The 21065-nt window shown below is 40.5% G+C and overlaps 1 protein-coding gene across 2 annotated transcripts in view; it reads left to right on the forward strand.

Annotated features, from left to right (window-relative positions):
* The window catches only part of SNAP25 (synaptosome associated protein 25), a 28829-nt gene extending 21044 nt beyond the window's left edge, over positions 1-7785 (forward strand). For both annotated transcript variants that reach the window (XM_009958049.2, XM_009958048.2), the window contains exons 5-7: positions 1103-1228; positions 3364-3508; positions 7717-7785. In XM_009958049.2, coding sequence (XP_009956351.1) covers positions 1103-1228; positions 3364-3508; positions 7717-7785 — 340 coding nt within the window. The remainder of the gene's footprint in view (positions 1-1102; positions 1229-3363; positions 3509-7716) is intronic.
* Positions 7786-21065: the final 13280 nt, after the last annotated feature.

Consider the following 21065-nt stretch of genomic DNA (forward strand, 5'->3'; position numbering starts at 1 on the left):
TCCACGGCAGCTCAGTCAAAACTGGCTCTCTGAAAGCTACTGTAACTGTCATAAACAACAAATACAACAAGTTGCTAGGCTATTTTAAAGTCCTGTGGTTTAAAGCTCCTGAAGGAAGTGATGATCCATTTTTGCCTGTGTCTTGCTTATCGTGAAGGCTGTTCCTGCTGATGCATTAAGAGTATGATGAACTATTGAGGCAATTGTGCTTAGTGAGAATGCTTCACTTCTTATTCATGCCTGTAGCTGGTGCATGAAGAAAAATGTAGAAAAATTTCCCTTTCTGATGCTAGATTGCTCGTATCTTTTCTTTTCTCCTGCACTCATTTCACTTATGCCTATTTTACTTTTTGTCTCTGTGGACAAAGGTTTGTACATCAACTGTCGATGTATGATTACTATTTTCAAGTACCGATATATTATTTGAAAAAACTAATGAACCCTATGAATTTTATGATAAAATCATCCCCAAATTACCTTGGGAAAGGTTAGTGGCTTTAAACGCCTATTATGCCACATATATGTTAAAAAGTATCAACAGAAGCCAAATCTTCTGCATGGTAAAATGTTAAAGTCTAGCCAAATCCATTTTTCTCTAAAAGGGTGTGTTGCTGTGATGTGATGTACACACTATACTTGGCAGTTCTGTTTTTATGTCTGTCTGCCAGTATGTTCTCTGTGTTTGATGTCAAAACGTATGTGTCACTGAACTGAAACATTTTCTACTTATCTGTATTTCTTCTCTTCTTTTTTCTTTTTCTGTTTTTTTTTGTTTTTTTTTTTTTTAATTTTATTTTCCTTCTTTCTTGGAAACAAAGTCAACATCCAAAAACCTGTGTGCAGTGTTGTAGACTTGAAAATTGCAATTCACCCTATTGGAAACAAAACCTCTGACCTTCACAGTTGTTGTGGCAGTAAAATAAAAAAAACCAAAACCCAAACCCCTCCTTTTATTCAGTGTTATGATATATCGGTATACAATCAATGACCCTCTATCTGAAAACTCATTTGCTTGATTCAGCTTTTAGCTTGGAGAATTAAAGAGTTTTGCGTTTGTCCTCGTCCACTTGATGCTTTGTTACTCATCATCTTTTTTGCATAGGCTTAAATCAAGTGATGCTTACAAAAAAGCCTGGGGCAATAATCAGGATGGTGTTGTAGCCAGCCAGCCTGCACGTGTCGTAGACGAAAGGGAGCAGATGGCCATCAGTGGTGGCTTTATCCGCAGGTGAGCCTTTTTATCCACTGTTTTCTCTCTATTTTCCTTGTCACTGATATATTTAGATTTCTTCCATATGGTCATGAGTTCTGTGATGCTCATTAACTCCTTCAGTGGTGCTTGGCAATGCAATGGAGCCGGCATTTTCCCCTGAGTGGTGGGTTCTCAGATTTAGGTTGATGGTTATTTAAGACAGGTACTAAGGGCTTACTGCATCCACTGACTTCCCCTGGCCCTGTGGGTGCTTGCCTGAGCTAGTGCAAAGGATGGTTACGGTGCCAGAAATCTTGGAAGTAAGGGTCTTAGCCCTGAGAACAAGAAGGTGCTTGAAAACAAGGCCCTAAACCTTCCTCCTTGAGACTTCCTAGATTTGGGCAATAATAAAATAGAAATAATATCTATTTATTTACTTCACAGCAGAAATGTGAGGTTGCAGACTGTCACGGTCAGTCAGCACTATCCTCTGCACTCCAGCTCGCTGGTGTGAACAATGCACTTTTCCTGGGGGCCTTATTATGGGTCTCATTAGAGACAGTCATCAAATACCTCAGAAATTACATGTCAGATAAATACTAGTTTATTATTTTTATGTCTCAAGATATGTAGGGCTCATTATCCATCCTTGCCAGAAGACGTACCAAACTGTCCGGCCCCCTTCCCTTTCTTTTCAAAGAGAAAAAAAGCCTCAGGCTTCCCGCCAATGCAGTGAGCCAAGCGCAGAACTTGAAGCACACTTTTAACTAGAGGTACACTGTGTCCCTGCTTGTGTCTGTCCAGAAAACCTCACTGAATGGAGAATGATACCCTGCTCCTCAGCTGCTGTAAAGCCACAACTATGGAGAAACATTGATGCTTTAGTGGCAACCCCTGTGCGCTCAGATGAAAACCAGTTTGAAACACATAGCTATACTAATGGCAACCAAACTGCAAACTTTCAGCAATACATAGGGATCCAGCAATAAGTACATACTGATTACAGTGCTTATAGAGCATGTATTTAGATGACAATGCTATCAGCTGAATGGATAAAGGCATACCAGTAGGCAAAGCTTTGATCTCTGAAGATTAAGGACACTGGATTAATAAGTAATTATCTTTCCAAAAACTATTATCCACTTATTTTTTTGGCTGCTATGATAAAGGAAAATCAGTGTGATAGAAACAATGCTGTCATGCAATCTGGAGTGTGGGATGGAGTTGCCATTTATGTTTGCTGGGTCTGCCATTCAATTTTTTTTTTTTAATTTCTGGATGGCAGCCCCACCAAAATGAAGGCTGGGGCACGATAACAGAATAGCAGCAAAAGAAGTTATGCTACACCATAATAATTCTTCAAATAGCCTGTAGCACCCTTTTGGCACCTACACAAACACGAATTGCACAAGAAGCTCAAAGTAGTGATTTTCTGAGTGGGACTCACGGACCTTGCTTTTCCCAGTGTCAGTTACCACATGCCTCTCCAGTCACTGGAGCATTGAACTGGGCCTTAGCTCGAGTGCAAGTTTTTCTTCTAAAAACCAAATAACTGAAAGAGACAGTGCTAAGAATGACAGACAAAGGATCTTTACTAAAGCCAGTAAATGTGAAAGAAGCTGCTTCTGTCATTTACCAGAAGCACATTAATTAAATGTCAGGTCAGGATTTTCACAGCTGAAGCAGCTCTTCCCCAGTATTTCAGTGAGCCCCAAGTGTACGAGGACTGGACAATATCAATTACCTACGCTTAGTTCAAGGAGGGGAGCAGGTATAACTTCAATTCCACTACCCTCCAGCATTTCCCATGTACTCTAACCACACACAGGTCCAAATGGAGCACCTTTTCATTCTTCATTTGAGAGGGGCCATCACTAGCAGAGAGGTGCAGTATGTGGTACAGACAAGCTCAGACAGCAACACGGCTAGGAGGAGCAGACACAAGCAGTATAAACAGAGCAATGATGAGCCCAGATAATTAATCCCAAAAAATAAGCATGTAATGTTTTCCAGGCTAACTACTTATTAATCCCTTTTCTTCAAAGCTAAGCACAGCAGCATGCTCCTCAGTCAACAAACAAAGGAGGATGCAGGGGAGGTTTTGGGTGAATCAGCATTTCAGGGGGAACCTCCTCTGTCTCTGCTTCAAAGAACTGTTTTTTTCCTGCCAGGGTAACAAATGATGCCCGGGAAAATGAGATGGATGAGAACCTTGAGCAGGTCAGTGGCATCATTGGCAACTTACGTCACATGGCCCTGGACATGGGCAATGAGATTGACACACAGAATCGCCAGATTGACAGGATCATGGAGAAGGTAAGAGATGCCATTTCTAAGAGGACCTCAAAAGGGGCTGTGTTTTCCTTTCTGCAAGCACAGGATGTGCATGTTGCAGTTTTTCTTGAGCTCAGAGAAGGACAAGGGACAGGAATAGCTGCTAGAGCTTCTCTCTCTTCTCCCTCCAAATCATTGGGCCACAGAAGACCTTGCTGCTGTGGATCTTCAGTGCAGGTCGGGTTGAACCCACACTGTTGGGCTTGCATGACAACAGTTGGCAAGGGCACCCCTTAGCACAAATCCATGCTCCTTCTGCAACAGCTTTGGGAAAGGAGAAATGCCCTGAGCTGTGCAGAACTGCAGGGCTTGGGTCTGAATGCCCTGCCACTTCCTGGCAAGATTTATGCTTTCCTGGACTTGTCTTCCTTGGAAATTCCATGAGCAATTGAGAATTGGATCACCTGTTTGGAGGGCCAGTCCCAAAAAGAAGATGGGGACTTATTAAGCAAGGCTTTGCTGGATGGCAACAGTGCAGTCAGTCTTCCTGTGTTACTTGCTTATAACCATATTAGGACAGAGATCTACTAGATTTCTCAGGGTCTGTGTGTGTGTGTATAAACATATAAATAACCAAGGCTCAGCATTACTACTGCAAAATCACCATCTAAAAAAGGCAGAGAGCACCGTTCCAGTGCCAGCCCTGCATTGCAGATTTCTGAAGCAGCACCCTCCAAACCCGGCTGGGAACTCAGTGCCATCCTCAGATCCCAAGATCTGCAAGCCATCTGCATTCACACTGGCAGAGCTCCAGGCACAGGCACAGACAGGCTGAAGTGACATAAGAGGCTACATCTTCATCTGGTGTAAAATCAATACAACACTTGTCTTCAGCTGAGATTTAGACAACCCAAGGATCTAACCCAAGGACTTATATGTGATGCTTAGAGTTAATGCTGACCTTAAGTGGTCCTTAAGAGCCTTTTTACACGTGCAGCCTTCTCACACAAACAGGATGCCCATGCTTATTTTTCACATCAGTTAACTACAACAGACCCTAGTGAAAAAAATCAAAGAAAATACCACACTCAGGGATTCACTCAGATAACTTTCCTTATTGGAGTTTAATTCCAGAGAGAACTGAGTGAAGTATACACTGTCTTAAAGGTGGGAAGTTTGTCTCTGACAGAAAGACAGTCATGTAACATGATAGAGCACATGGCTTTGCATCACTTTGTTTTATAAAGCTGCATCTGTCAGTTTGACTATATCGGAAAATGCACAGTAGTACTGTGATGTCATTCTACTCCATTTCATGTGGAGCATGAGGGGAAGGATTTACTGCTGTTATTAATTTGAAAAGCACTAGAAAGCAGCACATCTATCTACATTGTGAGAAGGGACTGGAAGATTATACAGCCAACATTATAACTACCAATAAATAAGAAGTCTAGGGCATAGGTTATTTTCTCAGAGCAAGTATGAGGACATGCACTATTACGTAACCAGCTACCGTAATCATGATAAAACATAGTGGCAAAAGACATGCCCTGTGGATGGAAAGCAGCTGCATCCTACCTGTGCCTACAGGATACCACTGCAAACTGCAACTAGCCTAACAAGGCACCATTCTATCTGTTTAGGTTTGCAAACATTCGGATTTTAAAAACATTGTTCAGGCCTTCTGTGCACGTGAAGCACATGTGCCAAATCTCTAGGCAGTGCATGTTGAGAGCAGTTGGGTTACTGGGGGACTGCCCTTCCACGTCTACGCCGCCTTCTTACAGAGTTAGGCATTTCATGTAGCAACAGAAAAACAACACTGCAAGCTAACATGATTCATTAAATCCAGCCTCACAGGCAGGCCTCGTCAGGCAGAGCCCTTGGCTAAAGAACAGTGACACATTTCTGAAAGATGGACTTGCAGTGTATACAGAGGAGTTGTCATTAAAGCAGCACAAAAACAAGACAGTCTTCAGTCTTAATGAAAATCTGCCAAATTCCTCAGAGTAAGGACACACAGTAATAAGGTACTAGAAAAAGAAATACAATATATTAGGAAAAACCTCTACAAAAGACAGAAATGATGGTTAGCTGGATAATACTGAAACCACAAATGAAACACATCCATTTTGCAATGAAATATGTCAATAGACCATCGTCCCTAGCTGGTGGTGGGCATACAGCATTGCTGGAGTTGTTTTCTTTTCCTGATCAGCTGCAGCACTGTGCTTTTGATGCATTATGATCATTAAAAAGACCCTTGGCTGACACACTTTGCAAAAGTTGGGGTGCATCACAAAGCTAACCCACATGCTCCTAAACCATTTATGTTAAACTAGATGCATAAGTCCAAACCAGATCGATTTCATAATGCAGAGAGGTAATCTGAACTAGCCACAGTAATCAGGATAGCAATGACTAAAAAGCTTTATCCTTCCCTCAGATCAGAGAGAAAGGGACAAAAACTAAAATGATGATGTGATGAGTAGGTCAAATAGCCCATACATCATCACCAGGAGACCCTGGCTCTAAAATGAGCCATAAATAGGAGGCAGGAGGAGAGGAGGAAGGGCTCAAAGCATTCTGTCTTGACCTGGGTAGGAAGGTCTGCACAAAGTCCCACTGACTTTGATGCAACATCATCCACCAGAGTTAGGCCTTAGTATTTCTATTCAGGAATATTATGTTTCATCAATATTCAGTCACTATACCTGTATTTCATGACAAACATAACTGCTTCCAAAATCATTAACTTATTTTTTAGGTAGTCTTTTGACAAAAGCGCACAGAACTCTACTGTAGTAGACAAAGTCAAACTCATGGCTAAAATAAAGGAGTGTGGCTTATCATGAGTAGTTATGCTGATTTATGCTTGTTGAGGATCTGGCACATGCTACTGTGCTAAAAATATGCATCTACATAGCATTTGCCAAAACAATTATGGAGAAAAGCCCAAGATATTTAAGAATGATTTATTGAACATCAGTATAACCATTTTTAAAGGACTTTTAAATGTATGTGGGAAAGTTGCTTCACCATTCCGTCTCTGCAAATTGGAGATTTAAAATAAATCTGTACAATCTGGATACACCCCAGAGATGTGGGAACAATCATCAATGCTAAAAAAATGCAACCATCGAATGACAGAAAAAGTTTGCTATTTGAGTTCATGCTTTTAAAACAGTAACACAATTCTCACCTTTCCCACAGGTTCAATTTAAAAAATTGAAAACATTTTCTACTTAGTCCCTCTGCTAGCCATAAGTCAGCATAGCAACACGGGCTTGAATGGAGCTTTGCCAATTTTTGTCAGCTAAAATGATGTCTTATTCTCCAAAACTAACTTCTGTGGAGCTACAAAAAGCCATGGCCAAAGAATCTTCTCACTCAAACAAAATTCCTAAACCTCCCAAGTGGTGCCATTTTATTAATGGCATTTTATAATCATGCCAAATGTTACACCATGGAAGCAAGTGTAAACAGCTCAGCCTACACTGGACTAAAGTTCAGTTTGATTGCTTTAAAGAACAGTGGAATTCCTGCCTTTTCTTAATTACTGTTTATGCTGCTGCCCAACGAGAGAGGTTACTCTGCCTTGCAACTACACCAGCGAGCTTTGTTGAGAGAAAGGAAGAATGGCATCACTCCTGCCTATTCCCTTTCTTTCACATGTAGAGCAAGGAGATCCAGACTGATGTATTTTTGAAGAAGTTTACCTTTGCCAGCATTCCCTGCGTCAGATGATCTAGCTTCCCTGGTCCAGCAATTCTCCACACTGACAAAAATTCTAGTTTTGACTGCATGCCTGGTGGTCTATACTAGAATAGAGTCCAATCCCCCTGAATATTAGAGAGCACTGAAACTTTTCACCAATAAAATCCACGTGCATATCATCAGTTCCCATCCTGTCATCCATTACTATCAATACCACTGGTGCTATCAATAGCACCAGCTACAGATCTGGCACAACATTTACAAGAGTGAATTCAGTGAAGCTGAATACAAACATAAAAGCTCTGCTCAAAGGCTACCTGAAGCGTTACAGAACCAGCAAATCTGCAATTTCCTTTTGGGTCCCTAATATCACTATAAAAAACCCCATCTTTCTGGTATTTTCAAGCTTTGTTGGTGTTTGGTTGTTTTTTTTTTTCCCTGACCTAGCCAAAACTAGAGAAGCATCCACAAAGCATTGTAGACGATCTCTTTATGCCCTATATTAATCTGTTTCTTTCCTTTGTTTTCCCTAGGCTGATTCCAACAAAACCAGGATTGACGAAGCCAACCAGCGTGCAACAAAGATGCTGGGCAGTGGTTAAATGCAGTAAAGTGCATTTCCTTTTAATGCTGTCCAACAGGGCAGTACCTTCATGCTTTTATCATGGTATTTACCTACTAGGTTTGCACACATGCACATATCAGCCCCATTGTAAATGTTGTCCTGTGTAGTTTGTCAGCTTTCCAAAAATGATACTTGTAATTATTTTTTTCTAGATATCTTTCTTTCCAAAGGTTGTACATAGTGCTGATTTGATGGCTATAGCTCACTATGATGTTTTTCGGGATTTTTCCTTTTCTTGTTTGTTTTGGATTCCTTTCCTTTTTTTCCCCCCTCTCCTCATCTATTTTTTTAAATGATGTTTGCTGAATGACAACACTGTTGGAATGCTAAACGTGCTGTTAACCTTTAAATATACAGTATTGTTCTTGTAAAACTGTGACATTCCACAGAGCTACTGCCATGCTCCTGTCTTTGGGTATCATGTTTAAGCACTTAAACCTGCTGTCTTCAGTTCTTCATTGCCATTATCTGTTGTTATGATTTCATGATTAGACAATGTGGAATTATATTACTATAACAAGCATTGCACTAAAAAGTGATGTGATTTATGCATTTATGCATGAGGAATAAATAGATTTTTAGACTCCTACTTAAACAAGAATTTTCCCATGGCAGTAGCACACCAACAATGACAACAAAAGCATGCTCAGTATTCGGACTCTTTTGGGACTATGTTATACCAGCAAGTTTGCAGTTGTGCCACTTTTTTCTTGTTGATATATATATATATAGTTATTAATCATGATCATTTTTTTAATTATGAAAAAAAGAGGGATTTGGCACTCACCATTTAGCCATTGCCAGCAAAATAAAAGCTTGGCTGAAAATATGTCAAAGACAAAAAGAAATGTGTAATATATTGAGTTTGTCTGCTGCTTTTGAAGACTATCTTTTGGAGGAAATGACTACCATATGAAATGGTGCAAAGAAATGTAATTTTTATAAGGCTCTCTCTTACTAGTTGCTATCCCCATGTGGTTTGTTATCGGTACAGTTCTCTGTTGCTTACCTAGAGCTATGCACACCAAATCGCTGAGATGTTTAGTAGCTGACTTAATTAAAAAATAATTAAAAAAACCTAAATGAATGAACTCTAGATAAACTGTGAGATAAATATCATTTACAGCATGTAATATGAAATTCCTTATGTCTCCTGTCAGTTTGTGAAGTGATTGACATTTTGTAGCTAGTTTAAAAATTATTAAAAATTATAGATCTCAGAATCCATGCTTGATTTATCCATTTGTTGCCCTATGTGTCAGCGACAACTAGTTATTCGCCACTTACCTGGGAAAAGGAGAAGTGCAAAGTCTAAAGACTATTTACAAACCGGTTCTCTATTACACATAGGAAACTAAAGATTCCTGTTTGCAACACTGTATAAGAGTAACTACTTCAAAACCAGCATTTTATGCTCAGCACATTCCAAGTGAATATTATTTTTAAATAACCTGGCTTGGATTGCCTAACACCGAATCAAAAGACATTCTCTTGGTTCAAAGGAAAGAAAAAATGAAATAAATGTTATAGTACAGAAGGATACAGTTCCTTAGTCAATAAAATCTACTCCTGCAGTGGATCTAGCCACGTGCCAATACACCTCTTTTCAGGGAATACTTCAAACTATAGAGTTTGTACAGCCTGCTAAGAATAATTTTCTCAAATGACTAAGAACAACTAGTGGTTACTGCCAACGAAAAGCGTTACCATATTTTCCCAGGGGTTTTTTCCATATATGGACAAATTATAATTAACTCTGCATGAGTGACAGTTCACTCATGTGTCTCACATGGCCCTAAGTCAAAATACACAAAGACCATAAATGCTTGCATAATTAAAATCGCATGATAATGTAGACAAGCTATATTTTCTTAAGCAGCTTTTTATTTTTAGTATCTATTAAAAATTCATTTATGCAAATACTTTACCCCACTACTTCAAACCAAAGAGTGAACTTCAAGCACACATTTTTAATCTGCTGACCATTTCCAATCCTCTTCGTTCAGGCATTCTAGTATTTGTGACAGCACTATCATTCTGCAATGCCAAAGACTACTTGAAGGAAGGCAATGATTGTACTGGAAAATGCTTCAGCATGGGAACACACAAACACAAGGATATTTGAGAAGGACAAGAAATATCTAAGAAAGCAATGAAGATATTAATGGAGGTATTATTCTCAGCTGTTTGACGAGAATGCACCCTATCTAAAGATGATCGCACTTCCAAAAGCCATTAAAGAGGATCAAAAATATAAGCTGTTGCTGTGAAGGAAGTAATTATGTTTTGACCTCTGTTGTGTCTTGAATAAAGATCAAAACCCAGGTGATTGGAACTTTTTGCCAAATGGAAAGTTTAAAGGACAGAAATATTGAAATGTTTCATTGCATTTGTCTTTGTATCCTCCTCCACTGCATGCAGGGTCTCTTAGGAGCTGCCTGAAAATTATTTAAGTAAATAAGTTTAATTTATTTGATATTCTTTGGAAATTGATTTTTGCAGGATTATCCTTGAAATAATGCAAAGAAAGGCTCCATCTCTTGCGTTTTGTTATTAGAACAATCCACTTCTGTTTGTTAAGTTTTGTGCACACCAAATCCCTGATGTAGCGACTGACTCAATATAAAAAGACATTTGGAACAGCACATTGCCTCAAATGTGGCATTTCCCATATTTTTCCCCTTCCCCCCTCTGGTCAGCCCCTGTTTCCCATGATACGCTGCAGGCTTTCCCTGAGGCTGAACAAGCACAGTGCACAGTTACCCACTTGAGGGGCAAGGCGCACTAGAAGGAAAGGGACACAGCAAGGAGCTGGAATTACAACTCACATCAGATAAAATGCTCATACCTTGGTTTTTCTGAAGGGAAAGACTACTTCTCCTGGTAAGAAATTTCCCTTTGACCATGTTATATTTTCCAATCAGTAATTTCTTTTGCATCAGTACCAGTGCCATCTGGAAATCCAGGTTTGAGAGAAAAAAAAAAATGAGGGTACTCAAAGACACAAAGCTTTATGAAATATCATTTATTTCTAGACTTCCAATGCAGTTTCACCAACAGTTTGTAACATAGCAAGATCCTCACATTGGTATTGGCTTGAGGTGGTCATAGGGAAAAGGTTTTTTCATAGTCTCAAATGCCATAGCTGAATGAACTACCCAGCTGGATTACATTAAATTTTGCTTAAAAACTGAAGTTCAATTAAAAGACAAACTTCTGTTGAAGAAATCCACAACTAATGACTTCTGTCATATCATGCATCCTGCTTCTTTCCTGGACTAGGCCAGAAGTGGAAATATCAAAATAATCCCAAGGAAAGATATTTGAATGTTATTCCTCAACAGAACAAAATTCCTCAGTGTAATGACTCATGCAAAAAAAAAAAAAATTCACCTTCATCAAATAACTGGCCTAATTTCAGCAGTGAGAAACAGAGAAAACTACAAAAGCTAAGTAAGAATTAAGGTGATTTATCTCAAAGAAACCTTAAAACTTTTAGGTTGTTAATGATTCCCACCGTTAGTATAAAGACACAGCTTCTGCACTCAAAAGAGATTGTTACAGCTTTCCAGATTGACACAAATGGAAGAAAAGAAACTACAAAGTATACACAGCACCTTGTGGTTTGATAAAGCACATCTTATGAAAAGCAGATGGACTTGATGCAAAGGTACAGAGTGAAAAGTAGCTGATTAGTATTCCTTCAAGATTTTGTGGTATTACTGTATAACAGAAAATGGTAACTCTAAAAAACAGTGATGAGGTTTTGGTTTATGTGGGGGTGGTGGTTGGTTTTTTTTTTTGTTGGTTGGGTTTTTTTTAAAAGATTTATCAGCTTACATGGGTTAAATACAATGCATCCTTCATTTCTGAAGAAAACTAAATATGCCAGAGTTTGGACGGCAAACTCTAAAGCACCCCCTTAGAGAGATGCCTGTGCCACCTGACAGACTTGTTACAAGTATACTTTAAATCTAGAAATATAGATGACAATTATTCTCCAAAATATTCTTTGTGCCACACTAGTAACTGATAATCCACAGGCTTTGGGTTGAACCTGAATCTGGAGAGATCACAAGACTTGTTTGAGGGATCTAGAGGCAAACAAATCGATTCCCACACTTTTTTCCTCCCTCTTTCTTCTCCTGTGTGTACATATGTGCATATAAATCTCTTATTTTAAAGGCGTTGAAAAGAGAAGAGACAAGTACTTAGTAATAAGGAAAATTATGTGTGTTAGAGACAGCTTAAGTATAGGAACTGCTGCTGTATGTGCCTGTGGGTGTAGGTGTGCAGGATGTGACTGCTGTCTTCTGAGCCATTTTGTTGCCTTTCTAGAGAGGGATGAGGACAGTTTGTTTGCAAGTTAGTAGAACATAAATAGAGTATTTTTAAACCTGCAAATAGCTACAAGAAATGCAGCCATGGGAGACAAACCCTGCTGAGAAGTTAGGGCGTTGGTCTGGTTTGATGGGGGTGAGGGGGGCAGGTTCTAGCAGATTTACTTCGCATAGCACTTGCCAAATTGTCTTGGCTCCTCTCTGTAACAGTATTCAGAGAGGTTATGTTAGTGTTGTAAAACGCCAAGCAGTTTTAATGCATTTAGTTTTGAACGTTATTTTGTAATTAAAAAAAAACCCAACCAAAAAGCCAAAAACCCCACACAAGGTGGAGGTGAGGGAGATTAAATCATTATGCAGGACCATGCTGATTCCCACACATTCGGGATCTATTCTGAGATCACTGCTGCCTGTGCAAAACCCGCACATAATGGGGTAAACAATTTGGTCAAGCAGTGGGCAGGAGACAGAGGGGGTGCTCATTTGCCCAGTAGGCTTCACAGGTGCTTGCTGAGAGTTAAAAGTAGCAGCTAGGGTATGAGGGCTCAGATGTCACCTCGTTTAAAAACAGTGCTGTGGGGGATCTTTCATGGGAAAGTCCCAACCTTGAACTGTCTTTTCTCCCCACCTACCAGACCACAGCTCCCTCCACACTACTCCTGCTCCAGCGCAGCCTGCACCTCTGTCCCCTTCTCCCCTGGCTTCTCTCAACTCTCCTCGCTTCCTCCTTCGTCCCCCGGCACCTACCCAATTGCTTGCTCCTTTCCCAGTATTCTCGTGGTGAATTAACCTGCCTTCAGTCCTGTCCCTCATTTCACTTGCTTCGCATCCTTCCACCTGTATGTTTTTCACCCCTGGGCTTTCAGTCAGGCTCCCTCCTTCACAACTTTGGCAGGAGAAGCACGAAAGAAAAAAAAAAGCCTCCTGCTTTCCCCTCTACAGCTGAGCGCCATGCCAGTGTCACCCAGAGGGACATCTGCAAGAAAGTCTTGCTTAGTCCCAGAAGACAGCATGCATGTTGCCACGGGAATTTTTTGGATAGTCTATCCAAAAGGATCTAAAAAGTCTCAGTGGGCTGATGCAAACTAAGACGTTTGAACAGCTGGGGACAGACGGGCAAGCACTGAGTAGGTACTTCACAGGAAGGCAGTAACCGAGAAGCCCTCCAGCCTGCTAAATGTTACATCTCTGGTCCACAGCACTAGTGGATAGTAGTGCTTCCCTCCATGAGACAGCTGGAGAATCTTTTCTAACACACACAAAACAACTCCCCTTCTTCCCCAAATTTCATTCATTAGAACTACCAAGGTTTTTTTTTTTACTGAAGCTTTAAAACCCTGTGCTTTTAAAAAGCAGGTAGAGGAAGCAGATTTCCCCTCACCTCACCTAGGATAAGAAAGTTAAAATGAAACACTAACAGAAATAGTTTAGTAAACTTCACTATAGGTAGTCCTAAGTCAATTTGCTAAGTGTTAACTTAAATACAGGCAGCTGTAAGTTCCACTTACAGCACAGTAGGTTTTCCATCTAAATTCTGATCAAAAGTTCATTAAAAGGAACAAAATTGCTCTTTTCCACATTCGTGGGGGGTTGATTAGACCTCCAAAGCATGAATATGCATAAATCCCACTGCACTAAGGGTATTCTTGGGTATCGAAACCAACAGTATTCCAATGTGAGAAAAATATCTTTATGAAACCTTACCTATTTTGACTTTACTGTACAGTAGTCCCAGACTTTACTGTATCAGCAATAATAAAATGTTGTCATCAGCTGAATTTATTAACTACTTTTGATGCTCTGCAGGACCCCTAAAAGCCTAGGTGGCTCTACAGTCAGTTTATAAACTCCATGAAAACACATGCTGAAAAGTTAATTTTGAAGAAACAGCAGATGTAATTCCAACAGTCAGCCTCAAGGCCTGATCTTAAAACATCTTTTCAGTGTCCACTGCACATTTCCGTTTCTGGGATTAAATTAGAATATGAGGGGAAACTAACCAGAAACATTAAATTCAATGAACTGCTGCTTCTTTCAGGCAATCCTTATAGCCTTACCCTCAGAAGTCAACCCATATTCACTGGCTCTTGCTGGGCTTTCAGGTGAAAAAGAGAGAAAGCTTATTTGCCCTCAAACTAAAGTATAATTAGGTTTTAAACCCCTAAATGCACACTAGAAGCACTGCTAAGTCAGACAGCCGGAGAAGGGGAAAGGGCTGAGGCCCGAGAAGGGTGAAGAGGACAAGAAATCAAAGCTGAAATTGGACACAATAAATCACACACTGCAAAGCAGAGCTGCTGCGGTGGATGAGAGGACAGAGTGGGAACTCGGCTCTGCAATAGCATTCTGCTCTGCAGTGACCTCATTTAAAGACAGAGACAGTGAACAGACAGTAAGGACTTGATAGTAGAGACTGCTGTAAACAAGGACAGTTACTTGAGTGAGCAAAGACTTGAGTAAAATCAGAGGCTCAGTTGATACTAAGTTGGAAACCTACAGGCTGTATGTTACTGTATTATGAAATTACTCTTGAATCATTCTGACTATGCTCAGTAGTGAAAGTTAAATCAAGAAAAGTAATGTGGGGGAGGGAGAAAACTCTGCCAAAGTATCTTGGTAACTTATTCAAAATATTTGTTTATAATTCCCTTTAAAATATGTCTGTTTAAAGCCAATCAGGAGAACTGAAAAAACCTCAGTTCAACTTAAGTCAGCAGCAGTTTGTTGCAGGAAAGGGTCTGACTTGTTACGCATTAGGTGCCAGCCAGATGTTCTCCCTGCCCATCAAATCCACTACACCAGCAGTGCTTGTGTCACAGCAGCACCTCAAGGCTGCTACTGAGGTCAGCATCCCTTTGGTCCAGGCATGCACAGCCCATCGCTACCCCAACAAGCTAACAGCCTAAGGAGACAAGACAGGCAAGAGTGTAGTTCTAGAAAAGGAACTGTGTGTAGGCAGTTTGCTCAAAAGCCAATAACCATGGCGGGGGGGGGGGGGGGGGGGTGCGCGGGGAGAGCGGGGAGAAACTGAACTGGCACAGGGTTATCTTCTTTCAGTCATCACTATGGATAAAGGTTCGTCTTAGTTGAGTCTGGCTGGCAAATGTGTTGACAGCGCAGAAGTCGAAGCGAACACAGTTCTTTTTTTCATGGCTATCTAGAGACTCTGCAGTGATGCAAGTCAGCCTACGCTAATCAAAATCCACCTGCTATTCATGGTCCAACACATACAGCATGTTTCTGCAGAGTTTTAAAAGTGAGAATGGCTGCTGAGAATTGAGGTCATTATTCAAGGAGTAACATACATAAAAAAATACCATTGCTATGAACCAGTTTTGATTTTCACCCCTTATTTAACTGTGCAAAACAACCAATCATGTTATTAGTCTTTTACAGTTCCAGTCCAAAAAAAATACTAAGGAAAATCTGCGAAATGATGAATGGGGTTGCAGCCATCACAGAAACCTTTAAGGTGTACCTTACCTCTTACTGGCCCCTTAATGGCACATACTGCCTGGAAATGCTTGGTAGCTCTAGCCTAAGGCAAGCTCCTGAAGCTCCAAATACCATGAGGGGTAGGAAACACTTTAACGTAATTTCAAAGTTATTTCTGCAAATCCTTTGAATGTAGAGAATGATGGCGACAGGACTAGAAATTTTATAGTTTTTATAAAACCATGACAGAGCGCTAAGCAGAACATTTGTTCTCCTGTACTTCTTGAGTCTTCTGACAGTGACTGCTAGTCAAATTTTCAATCCTGAGCCAGCACAGCAAACTAGCTAGTTTCAATATTAATTCTGAAATTGAATTCCTCAATCCTATTTTACTCAAACAGAAGCTAACTAGGATATATGACTTCAGTCAATGAAGTGACAAATGTAACAGTAAAATTAATCTGAAAAACAAAGAAGATGCAGGTCCATACCCGCTCTGTAACATAGGCCTCTTCTCAAACAAAAATACTCCGAACAACTGTCACCATCCTGTGAAAACTCTCTAGGATTAAGAATCCACTTTATGTATTGGACAACATTGTGATACAATCAGCTTTTTATGAAGCTAGTGATTCACTAAGCACTCAAAAACAATGTAGCATGGAAGTTATAAGAATTAAATATGATGGAAATGTACAAGTAAATGGTTGCATGATGCACAAGGACACTGTCTCGCTGCCTGTGAGTCACACAAACGCAGAAAATGTTAATAACCAAGACAAGCGGAACAAAAAGGAGAAAACAAGGTAAGGAAGCTCTCTAAATAAGCCATGTCCATCCTTTCACTGAGGAGTGGCTGGCAGAAGTTCAGTCTGAATTGAGCGCTTAAGAGAACACAAAAACCTCAAAACTCTTGGGTCTGTTATGGTCTTTTGTTTTGGCCCATCTCTTACAGAACATCCTTGCAAATATTTTCCTGCCCATGGGTGGTACTTTCTATAACATTTCTCTCTATTTACATGAACAACCAGCTACATTAAATCTGGTTTTACACTTATGAAATTAAGTCTTTCAAGCAGTTTAGCAATATTTTTTCCTTGTAAGAAGCATTTCCCTACAAAGAATTTTCATTGTTCTATTAAAAAAAAAACAACCCAACAAAACCCACCACTTTTAGGCAAGCCTAAACCAAAGTCTAGTGATTTCAAAACCTAAAAGTACCACCTGTGATGGTGGTTCTTTTGCCTGAGATGAATTTCAGTGCTGACAGGGGATATAACATGGCATTGATACAATCACAATAGGAAGCACTGTGGGACAAGGAAGATTTATCCTCAGGGAAGCAAGTGGAAGGAGGGGAGAGTGGTGGTGGTGTAAGAAATAAAAAACACCCCCCGCCCCCAACCTGAAAATCAAACCCCTAAAACCTGAAAATGCACAAAAGACCTGGACAGCAACTTCCATGGAACAACAAACCAGCAGCATTTCTGGATCAAATACTGTTTACTGTTGGGTTGTGTGTGTTTCCCCTGTAAATTTTATCTTTGTTTCTAGATTAAATACATTTTTTTTCCTTTTAAATTCAAATTTTTGGATTTTTGGCAGGAAAAGAATTTTTTTTTTTCCAAAGCATCCCTCCATTTTTCAACCATCTCTGTCTTTCAAGAAACACCCAACACCTGCAAAGGCATGTACTGCAGCATCTGATTTTCACAGCTGAGAGTAACTTCGGCAAAAAGGTTATTTTGCAGCTCCAAGTAAAGAAAATACACTGTCAAGACAAACTACAGCTGTTTAAATCATCCCTCTCAGAAGTAATGGCTTCCCACAGGGAGAAGTCCCAGAAGTGTATTTTTGCATCTGCAAATGCCTTAGCTGCTCTTCTGCCCAGCACAGCGTGGAGAAAACAGAGAAGATGAAGTCATGCTTCCACAGCTTGTGGTTTGGGTTGTTTGTTGTGGCTGTTTTTTGAACAAATACCTCAGAAAAGGAGAGAGCATTTCTCCCAGTCTCAAGCAGCCCCACTAAAGGCAGCATAGCTGTATGAGCAGTATTAAATGTTAAACAGAGCACATACTCTCTGGCTGTCAATGGGTTTCTGACGTTGAACTCCACAGGCTACAGCATATCACAACCATATGGATGTGAGGATAGCTAACAGCAACACTTAGAAAACACTTAGGGATATTCCATCTAGTTTGGCTCCAAGGCGCTTTGATGCCTGGACAGGGGACACCTCCAAGAGATGCCTATGGCTTCGGGCCAAATGCTGTTCAAAATTGACCTGGAGCTGGTCCTGACAGCAGATAGCTAAGAGTAGTGATTGCTTGTGCACATCCATATCCATGGCACAGCTTTATGCCAGGCTGTGCTCTCTCGACTCTGGAGATGGTGCCGTCATCTCCAGAACAGCAGTCTCAGGACAAAAATCAGACCTAAACACCTCCATTTTCAAAAAAAAAAAAAAGTAATAAGATCCATTTTTCTTTTCAGGCAGGGCCAAAATATACAGACTGCACCAGGAAAGCAGGGTCATATAAATACATAGGTAGAAAAGAAAAATTCAGTCAGAAATACAGACTTAAGGGTAAATTAAGAAAGAAAACAGCTTCAAGTGTCATTGTCAAAGAGGTGCTAAGACCCATAACAGTGAAAGAAGGTGCTCTGAAGCAGCAACATGAAATTCAACAATTTCTGTGAGAGTACAGCCTGAGCTCTTAGCTCTTGCTGGCACCACTTGAGGAGCATATGTTCAGGTGTTCACTGCCATTTAGCAGAGCTCCCTTTCCTTAAATGCCAGGAGACATCTCCTGACAGCACAGGTATTAAAAACAAAACCCAAAAAGCAAACAGAAGTCCCCTCAACCTTCGCATACCCCGCAAACTATAGCCTTCCAAGTTACAGAAATTACTGTGACCCCCTGCTTACCCCCAGGGAAACAAATAGGAGGCATTGGATTTGGCCATGAAGGGATGCAAGGACATACTGAGCACCAAAATCTGCGCTCCTCCAGAGATACGCTTGACAGAATTTGTTTTAGAAGTCCCTGATGCAGACTAGGGGCTCTGCCTGTCTTGGCACATCAGTTCTTTGCTTTCAGTGCTGGCTCTCCCAGGCACCACTTGTGCCACTGCAGCCTCTGCAGACAGAAGGCTGAGGAGCAAGTCCAGCAGCCCACCCCACGGCTTTTTGCTGCAGCCTTGCCCTGGAGGGCTGCAGTTATCAGGGATGAACGGAGACTGGTGGCTCTGCACACCCTGGCTTGACCTCCTGCGAGCTCTGTGCACCACATGACATCCAGTGGACTGCTAGCCATTAAGGGCTGAGCTGAAAATGCTGAAGCAAGATTTGTTAATGCAGCTCTTCAGGGAAGTGCTGGATTAGCCCGGATTAGCATCTGACATTGTGGTTGCACATAATGAATTATGTAAAATTGTCCTGTCGGTGTAAAGCAGATGTACTACCACATGACTTCAGCTGCAGGCACAGCCAGGAATAAAACATAGCAGATTCAGTTAGGGGGAGGATAAAAAAAGGGGGATTTCATATACCTCCCAACATTCACTGTATTGCTTATTCCAATGATATTTGAAAACACAGAATACAGCCATTTCAGCATAGGAAGCAAGACAGAGTTCACCACCTACAATTAGGGGAAGGCATTTTCATTTGCCTCTCTGTTCAGAGTTACATGACTCCGGAAATACCATATGAGTCTCCAGGAACAGCAATCAGCTACAGCCACTTTTGAAGAGATACTGAAGACACAGTTTAATCTTTCCCATTAAAAAAAAAAAATGCTGCCAAATAATAAGGTTAGTCTATGCATTTTGATAACATGCTTCCCTCTAGAGTTAGGTCTTCTATCAATTTAAATGAACCTAACTGTCAATTAAACAGCTAGCACAGAGACATTCATCAGCCAGCAAGAATAAATATGGGAAGATTAACCACCAGGAAGAAAAAGACAGGACATGTAATGTTTTAAAAAAAAAACAAAAACATAAATGAGATTAATTTAGATTGAAATGTGGTCAACATCCCCTTTAGATATTACACATGAAAATGCTAAAGTTTGAAGAATATGACCTCACAGGCCAGTGACAGCAGACTTTTCATACCATAGGCAAACTTCACACAAGTGCTAACTGATGTAAAAATATACGATAATTTGTCTGCAGTAACTAGACAAAATAGCAAAGGCAGCTAGATACTCTGTACAGTCAGTGAAGGTAAAATCACGTGGTTTAAGCACTCAGAAAAGAGCTCTTCCCCTTCTACTGACAGTTTTGTAGATGGACCAGTCACAGAGACCTCCCCAGTTGCTGACCACTACCAAGATTTCCATTCTTGAGCAACCTCATAAGTGATCTTGCCAAACCGCAGCCACCAGCTCCTCTGAAGTTTATACTTTAGGTCTGCCACTGTTTGGGTTTAGGCCGAGACACAGAACTGAAAACACATTAATATCACTCATGCATGATGTGTTGTCAAAGGAGAGAAGACAGGCACCCATCTTCATCTTCTGTGATACTGCTGCACTATCCAGCCGCAGGAAAAGCAAGAACTTGCTGTTTGTTTGCCAGACATAAGTGACAGGGCTTTATGGGAATGTACTGAAGTGGTTCTAGCCCTTCTGGAGAGAGATTCCTCCCTGTGGAAAGGATGCACACCCTCCCCTAGGAAATTCACTTATCACAGCAGAATCAAACCTCTTCCTGCTCTTTCAGCACTTGCATTCATCCACTAGATGAGATAGACTGAGACTCCACTGCCAGCCGTTTGCACACATCATTCTTCTATTCCTTCACATTATACAATTTACTACACAATCATTTAGATAAGATCAGTTTGAGGATGAAGAACAACTAAAAAAATTTGAGGCTGGTGGAAAGAATACAGGAATAAAAAGACTTGGTGCTTGCTTTGTTCAGTTTGAACTTCATACTAATGGGGGATAGCAGTGGAGAATCCAAGAGAAGCTCTAGAGATTTCATCCTAGTCCAGATGAAGACTTAGACTTGATCACACATACTTTGCATTATGCTTACACACATTACCTGGCACAGTACTGCTATAGAAGTGTAATGCAGTAGAAGCGAACTAATGGCTAACTAGCATTAGGAACAATGCCAACATCAACACAGCAGTTGTTAACCAGCCAGGAGGCTGGTTAAACAGCAATAATCCAATAATCCTATATTGCCATCTCACATCTGTGGTGGTTTTGGCACACACAAAGCACTAAAAAAAAAAAAAAAGATATCAAAGGGAAAAGAGAACGCTCAATCTGAGCAAGACAGTCTTCACATCTGTCTGTTAAAATAAATTGTGACAACGAACTACTTTGTCCACTCCTTCAGAACCATATGTTTTGGATTTGTTTTTTGCCTTATAAGTCAACTGTTTTCAGAAGAATGTATTTTATATTTTCAAAGTAATAGTCATCCTTTGTATAGGTATGGAAGAGGAAATAGAGTA

This window comes from Leptosomus discolor, chromosome 2, assembly GCF_034619465.1.
Source record: "Leptosomus discolor isolate bLepDis1 chromosome 2, bLepDis1.hap2, whole genome shotgun sequence".
NCBI classification, from domain to species: Eukaryota; Metazoa; Chordata; class Aves; order Leptosomiformes; family Leptosomidae; genus Leptosomus; species Leptosomus discolor.